General features: G+C 47.5%; 1 protein-coding gene across 1 annotated transcript; it reads right to left on the bottom strand.

Moving 5' to 3' along the window:
- Window positions 1-5,535: 5,535 nt before the first annotated feature.
- On the bottom strand, window positions 5,536-6,288 carry LOC130592109 (uncharacterized). The gene has a single exon (XM_057396274.1). It carries the CDS (start codon window positions 6,286-6,288, stop codon window positions 5,536-5,538), a length of 753 nt encoding a protein of 250 aa, XP_057252257.1.
- Window positions 6,289-7,502: the final 1,214 nt, after the last annotated feature.

Here is a 7,502-nt window from a genome sequence, read left to right as displayed (position 1 = left end):
AGCTTTTGCCTCTGAAGCCGCTAACTAAGGAAGAGTTAGTGGCATATGACTACTTTGCATCAGCCGACTACGACACCACCTATGATGACGGGAAGACGGTTAGGACTAAGGAGCCTTCGACCTGGCTTCCCCATACAAAGTACATTCTGGGAGATAGACCCTTGTCGGCTCTCCTTCTATCTCCGGCTTATGAAAATGGTAAGTGGTGTTGTCGGATTGGTCCGTCTGACGACTTGTTATTTGTTTTATGTACATATGTATTTCCTTTTAACCCCTTTCTGTTCGTTTCTTTTGCAGGTCTTGACCATCTTGACCTTGACGTTCTTGGTGTTGACAGTGATTATCGGCCGCTAACGCATTTGCCTGCTCCTCCCCCATCTGACTACTTAACCATGCATAGCTCTACCAACGGACGCCGAGGAGGGAACCGCCACGGCCCTCAAAATCTTCGGAGGAGGGGTCGCGGCGCGTCCTCCAGCGTTCGCGTTCCAATTGCTGCCGCTACTTCAAATGCCCCTCCATCTCCCGCTGTTCCTTTACGGTCTTCTGCCAATCGGACCGTCAATAGAGGTGGTATGAACCGGAGGCGCACCAGGGAGCCCACCGCCGAGGATTCTGCTGCTAACAAAAGGCAGGCAACTGAAGAGCCTGGCGCCTCTGTTGCCAATGAGGTGGTGCAGGTGGAGGATCTGGACCCGAATACCTCTGAAGGTGTTCAGGGAGAGGGTGGCCTTGATGCTGACCTGGGTAATGCTGGCGGCACTTCGCTGCTTTCTCGGTCCACTTCTTCTCTTCGAGAGAAACTAAGGGAACTGATTGCTACTCCCAGTTTCCTTTCGAATCTCTCCCCTGGCATCTTTTATCGGTTCCGGGAGTGGATCGAGAAAAAAGAGGTGCCGCTAAGTGACGCGGTTGCTGCTGCCTTTGCTCCCCAGACCGTTACCCCTGGTAAGGTCTATCAGCCTAATTGGGACGTCAGGGAGGACGAATCTTTGTACTCTGACATCCCTGAAAACGGTGGCATCCTTGCCTACCGTATTCTTAAGGGTATGCAGCTGCCCTTAGATCGTCCTTCAGGCTCCCTGAAGACTCCGGCTGCTAGGTTGGCCCATGATCAACTAGTGGTACGACTTAACTTTTCCTCTCTTTTTTTTTTTTTTTTTATTTTTTTATTTTTATTTTTTACTGACGTCCCTTACTTTCGTTCATAGGCCAACAATGCTGCTATCGAGCTGATAGAGCAATACTTGGAGTACCAAAGGCTGACGGACACCTACAAGGCTTCCCTGGAGACCTGCCAGGGATTGTTGAAGGAGGCTGAGGAGAAGGTGGCGCCTTTGGAGGATGAGGTGCAGACTCTGAGGGATAGGGCGGCCTTGCTGGAGGAGACTGAAGAGAACGTCAAGGCTTTGACCAAGGCTGTTGAAACTGCCAATTCTGAGAAGGAGATGGCGGTTTTGGATGCTTCTGCTGCGGAAGCTCGGGGTGCCGCGAAGGCGGTTGCTGAGTTTAAAGGGTCCGATGACTATGTGGCGGAGCTTCACAAACGGTATGATGGTGGCTGGGCAGCTGCCATGAGGTGCGTCTGCAAAACCGTTCCTGGTTTTGACTGGAACGTGATTGAGGACGCTCATGCTGCCGGTCAGCATCTTTCTCCGTTTGAGGGGGACCCGAACTTCGCCGACGAGGATGCTATTGCTGATGTCGACCCTCGTGACTCTGAAGCCCCCCCTTCTTGAAGTTTTTGGCGGCCATCTCTTAGCTCCTCTTGTTCTTCGAACAGTTTTTAATTTCTTATTTTTCATCCTGTAAAGACTTCTTCAGATTTTGTAATATTGTAATCCGCCTTTTGTTGGCGTTTTTTGGATAATTGCTACGTTTAATTTTGCTGAGTACTTTTTATTTGGACTAAAAGCCTTTTCTTTTAAATTGGCCGCCACAGTATATCTTTTTGTAGTTGGCCGCCAAGCCAGTAGCTTTTAATCTATGAAGTACTTTTCTCTATTTATCATATTTCCTGCTTTTGTTCTTCCTTGTTATTTCGCGTTCATAATATTCGTCGCGTCCGGCTTTGATTATGTCTTTAACTTAGGTGTAGGGTCCATGTGACCGCAAATATACTTAGCCTGTTATATGGTTTTTTGTTTTTTGCGTGCTAGGTCTGTCATGTGACCGTGGATACGCTTAGCCTGTTATATGGCCTTTTGTTTCGTGTGCTAGGTCTGTCATATGACCGTTAATGCACTTAGCCTGTTATATGGCTTTAGTTTGTGTGCTAGGTCTGTCATATGACCGTTAATGCACTTAGCCTGTTATATGGCTTTAGGTTGTGTGCTAGGTCTGTCATATGACCGTTAATGCACTTAGCCTGTTATATGGCTTTAGGTTGTGTGCTAGGTCTGTCATATGACCGTTAATGCACTTAGCCTGTTATATGGCTTTAGTTTGTGTGCTAGGTCTGTCATATGACCGTTAATGCACTTACTTTTTCCGACAAAGATACGATACAATAACAAACAAAAGAATTTATCAGGACGCTAGTGTAGGTTTTATTATCTGTGTAATTCAATCAAGGGCTCTTGGCCAATTACAATTATTGCCTACACATAATATTTTTTCAGAACATCCGCATTCCAGCAATTCTTGAGTTTTTTTCCGTCCATATCTTTAAGGATAAAAGAACCGGGGCCTATCTTCTTAGCGATTATGTACGGGCCTTCCCAGTTTGCAGTTAGCTTCCCCTCAGCATGCGCTTTACCAGTGGCGGCTGTTCTCCTGAGGACGAGATCATTGACCTCCAGCTGTCTTTCCCAGACTCTCTTGTTGTAGGCCTTGCTAATTCTGTTCTTATAAGCAGCTGCTCTTAATTCTGCCATGAGCCTTACCTCGGGTAAGAAATCCAGACTTTCTTTGAGAGCCTGCTCATTCGCGTCTAGATTCTGATGTTTCACCCGGTATGAGGGCAGACCCACCTCGACCGGCAACACTGCTTCTGCTCCGAAAGCCAGTTTGAAAGGATTTTCTCCCGTCGCTTTTTCTGTTGTTCTGTTCGACCATAGGAGGCAGGCACCATATCTGCCCATTTTCCCTTAAATTCATCCAGCTTCTTTTTTAGGGCGTTTAGGATTTGTTTATTCGCGGCCTCTGCCTGGCCATTGCTTTGTGGGTGGCACACAGCTGAGTATGCGAATTTTACTCTGTACTCTGTCAGGAAAGCTTGGATTGGACGACAGTCAAACTGGACGCCATGGTCGAAAACAATAGCCATGGGAATCCCAAACCTCGTCATTATATTCTGCCAAATGAATCTCTTGACTTGGTGGGCTTTAATTTGAACTGTCGGTTCTGCTTCTATCCACTTTGTGAAATAATCTATGCCCACTATTAAGAACTTCCTTCCCCCAGTTGCTTTTGTAAATGGCCCCAGGATATCCATCCCCCACTGCGCAAACGGGATGGGGCATAATATGGGCTGCAAATCATTGGCTGGCCTGTTGATGACGGGAGCAAATCTTTGACATTTATCACATTTTTTGACATAGCTCTGAGCATCCGCCAGCATGGTCGGCCAGTAGAAACCTGCCCTTAGCGCCTTTAACGCTAAAGCTTTTCCTCCGATGTGATTGCCGCAAATGCCCTCGTGTATTTCTTCCAGTATCTTTTTCGCTTCCCATGCCGTTGCGCATTTTAGTAGAGGCAGGCTAAATGACTTTCTGTATAGCTCTCTGTATATGATGTACCAGTTTGCCTGTCGTCTTAACTTTTTCGCGGCGAAGGGATTGCTTGGGAGCCCCGTCAGTTTGTACGCCACCACATACTGAACCATTCCCCTGCTGTTTACCATGTTGACGGTCACAATCTCTTCTAAAATGCTCTTGTCTTTTTGCATGTCTATGGTGACCGTCCTTTCAACGTTGAATGAATTGGAGCTGGCTAGCTTAGAAAGAGCATCTGCTTTTGCGTTCTCCGCTCGTGGTATGGCCTGCACTTCAAAACGCCGAAGTTGAGCTATCAACTCTTTGCCTTCTGCACATACTTCGCCATGTTTACCCTCTAACTTCAAAGTCCCCTTTTAGCTGGCCGCTAACCAATTGAGGAATCAGTCTTTAGTAGTACTTGCTGGGCGCCAGCCGCCAAGCACATTCTCAGACCAGCTATGGCTGCTTCATATTCCGCTTCATTGTTTGATGCTGGGAAACCGAATCTGATAGCGTACTGAAAGTGTTACCTTCCGGGCTTGTCATTACTATACCGGCTCCTGAGCCGCTATCAGCAGCGGATCCATCTACCTCCAGCAGCCAACTTTCTTTCTGCTCTATCTCTTCTTCTTCATACGAGGCCTCCACCATGAAATCCGCCAAGGCCTGAGCTTTAATGGCGGTTCTGGGCTTGTACTGAATATCATATTCGGATAGCTCTACGGCCCATTTCAACAGACGACCCGAGCTATCCATCTTCTGAAGAGCTTTTTCCAGTGGTTGATTTGTGAGCACCTGGATGGGATGACAATCGAAGTATGGCCTGAGTTTCCTGGCTGCTATGATGACCGCCAAGGCCATCTTTTCTACCAACTGGTAACGGCTTTCCGGGCCGTTAAGGATATGGCTTATAAAGTATATGGGGCACTGTCGTTTCTCCTTTTCCACCAATAGTACGGCCGCGACCGTCTTTGGCGACGCTGAAACATACAACTGCAGTACGTCCCCTGTTCCCGGTCTTGTGATCGTAGGTAATTTTTTCAAGTGCTCTTTCACAGCCGCGAAAGCTTTGCTCTGGTCTTCCCCCCTTCGAACTTTTTGTTTCCCTTAACAAAGCGAAGAAAGGCAAGGCCTTGTCGGCTGACTTGGAATAAATCGAGTAAGTGATGCCATTCTCCCTGTTAACCTCTGGATGTCTTTCACCCCCTTAGGTTCTGGCAAGGTCATGATTGCCTGAATCTTTTCCGGATTCGCATCTATTCCCCTTTTGCTGACAAGGAAACCAAGAAACTTCCCAGCCTTTACTCCGAACACACATTTTTTAGGATTAAGCTTCATCTGGTACCTTCTCAGCGTTCTAAATGTTTCAGCCAAATCCTCAGGTGCTCGCGGTCAGATTTACTTTTGACAATGGAGTCGTCAACATAAGCTTCTATGTTTCTGCCTCTCTGATCCGCAAATACTTATCGACCAACTTTGGTAAGTGGCTCCGGCATTACGAAGCCCAAAAGGCATCGCCTTGTATTGTAAACTCCACAATCTGTTATAAATGCCGTCTTCTTTCTATCTGCTTCAAGTAAGCTGATTTGATGATATCCTGAGAATGCATCCATAAAGCTGAGCAGAGCATGGCCGCTAGTAGAATCTACTAGCTGGTCTATCCTAGGCAAAGGATAGCAGTCTTTTGGGCAGGCCCTATTGAGATCCGTGAAGTCCACACACATTCTCCATTGGCCGTTGCTTTCTTTACCATAACGACGTTAGCCAACCATTCTGGGTAGTCACATGGCTCGATAAACCTGCCGCTAACAATTTATCTACCTCCTCTTTTATGGCTTTATTCTTGTCTGCCGAAAAATTTCTTTTCTTCTGCTTGATGGCGGACGGCACCATCCACATTTAAGCGATGGACAATTACAGAGGGATCTATCCCTGGCATCTCATCAGCGGAGAACGCGAAGACGTCTGCATTCTCTCTTAAGAGTGCTACCAAATTGACCCTCACCTCCGGATCTATATCCGTCCCTACAGCCACCGTCCTCGCCGGATCCTCTGCTAGCATTTCTTGTTGAGTTTCCCCATCAGGCTTCGGCCTTGGCGTATCCTCTGGCCTGGCCTCTAACTCCTCCATTGATATTTCCATCATTTCCTCCTTATCTTTTTCTGACCCTTTCTCTCCTTGTTCATTCATCGCGGCCCTTCTTTGAGCCCTTCTTTGCTTTCTCCCGGGTGGATTTGCTTCTTCCACTGGCATCCTCCTAGCTGGCTGCTTCAAGGTTGTCAAATAGCATGACTTTGCTGCCTCCTGGTTCCCCCTCAGCTTAGCTGTCATCCCTTCATTAGTGACATACAGCATTGTCAGATGATAAGTGGAAACGACACCTTGGACATCATGTATCAGAGGGCGTCCCACTATGGCGTTGTAGGCTCCAGGGACGTCTACCACCAGAAATTCAGTCATGATATCCCGGACTTCATTGCCGTCTCCTATCCGGACCGGGAGGCTCACCAAACCCTCTGGAGTTACAGACGCCCCGGTGAATCCAATCACAGGATAGCGGACTGGCTTCAAGTATTCTCGTCCTATCATCAGTTTTTCGAACGTTGAGAGATACAGGATGTTAGCTGAGCTTCCACCGTCCAAGGATCCTATGGACCAAACAATTCGAAACTCTTAGAGTGACCACCAATGGGTCATCATGAGGGGACCACATGCTCTGCGTCTTTCAGCGTGAAAGTCATTGCCGGCATGGCTGGCGGATGCCTCCACTTCATGCTCTCATTGAAATTGACTTGGTGCCTGAATTCCTTCAGGCTGGCTTTGGCTCCATTCACACTACCTCCATGAATAGGCCGCCACTGATGACGTGAATTTCACTTATCCTTGATTGAACGTTTTTGTTGACTGGTTTCACCAGATCTCCTTCTTTCGTCTGTGCTTTATATTGGCTGTAGCCCCCTTCTAACAAATCTTCTAGATTGTCTTTCAAGTGACGACAATCTTCCGTGACATGGCCGTGATCCCCATGGAAATCACACCATTTGCTTTTATCACGATTTTTGTGGAACATAGGTTTAGGACGCTGCCATTTGTCGCTATCCTTGTTCTTCAAAAAGATCTGACTTCTTGAGGTAGTCAGCTGGGTGTACGCGTCAAATCTGTCTCTGCGCTCACCTCCTTCCCGAACATTCCCTCTCACGATCCCTACGATCGCGGTCATATCTTTCGCCATCCCTTTCTCGTTCATCTCCTCTTTTTACCATATGCGACTCTTGTCGTCTATCGTCTCGGGCGCGATCAGATTCACGGCCCTTATCTTTCTTTTGCTTGTCCTCTTTCTTCTCAGATTCACGGTTTCCCACAGCTTTGTCAAACTCTTCCCCTCTGATATAATCATTTGCTTTACCCAGGACGGGACCCAGAGTGGTGTAAGATTTACGACCCAGATAATTTCGAAATGGTGACCCCTCCTTGAGGCCAGTCATCAAGGCTAGCACCGCTACATCTTGCTGTAAGCGTGGAATTGAAACGGCTTCAACATTAAAGCGACCGATATAGTCCCTTAAACTTTCATTTGCCCCCTGTTTGACAGACAATAATTCTCCCCGTAGTACGCTCGCGGCGCCTATTACTGACAAAGTGAGTACTGAATGTGGACGACAACTGGGAGAAGCTAGAGATGCTACCTGGCTTTAAACTTTTGAACCAAGTCTGGGCTATGCCTGTCAATGTGGACGGGAAGACCTTGCACCATATGGCGTCTACATCAGTGTAAAGGAACATGTGACCTTCGTAAGCAGCCA

Source organism: Beta vulgaris, chromosome 7 (genome assembly GCF_026745355.1).
Source record: "Beta vulgaris subsp. vulgaris cultivar EL10 chromosome 7, EL10.2, whole genome shotgun sequence".
NCBI classification, from domain to species: Eukaryota; Viridiplantae; Streptophyta; class Magnoliopsida; order Caryophyllales; family Amaranthaceae; genus Beta; species Beta vulgaris.
The sequence above is the reverse complement of the archived record's forward strand: the minus strand, read 5'-3'. Positions and strand labels throughout refer to the sequence as shown.

Bases quoted from the DNA above. Each gene is read 5' to 3' on its own strand.
- LOC130592109 (XM_057396274.1), bottom strand. From the start codon at position 6,288: ATGATAGGACGAGAATACTTGAAGCCAGTCCGCTATCCTGTGATTGGA.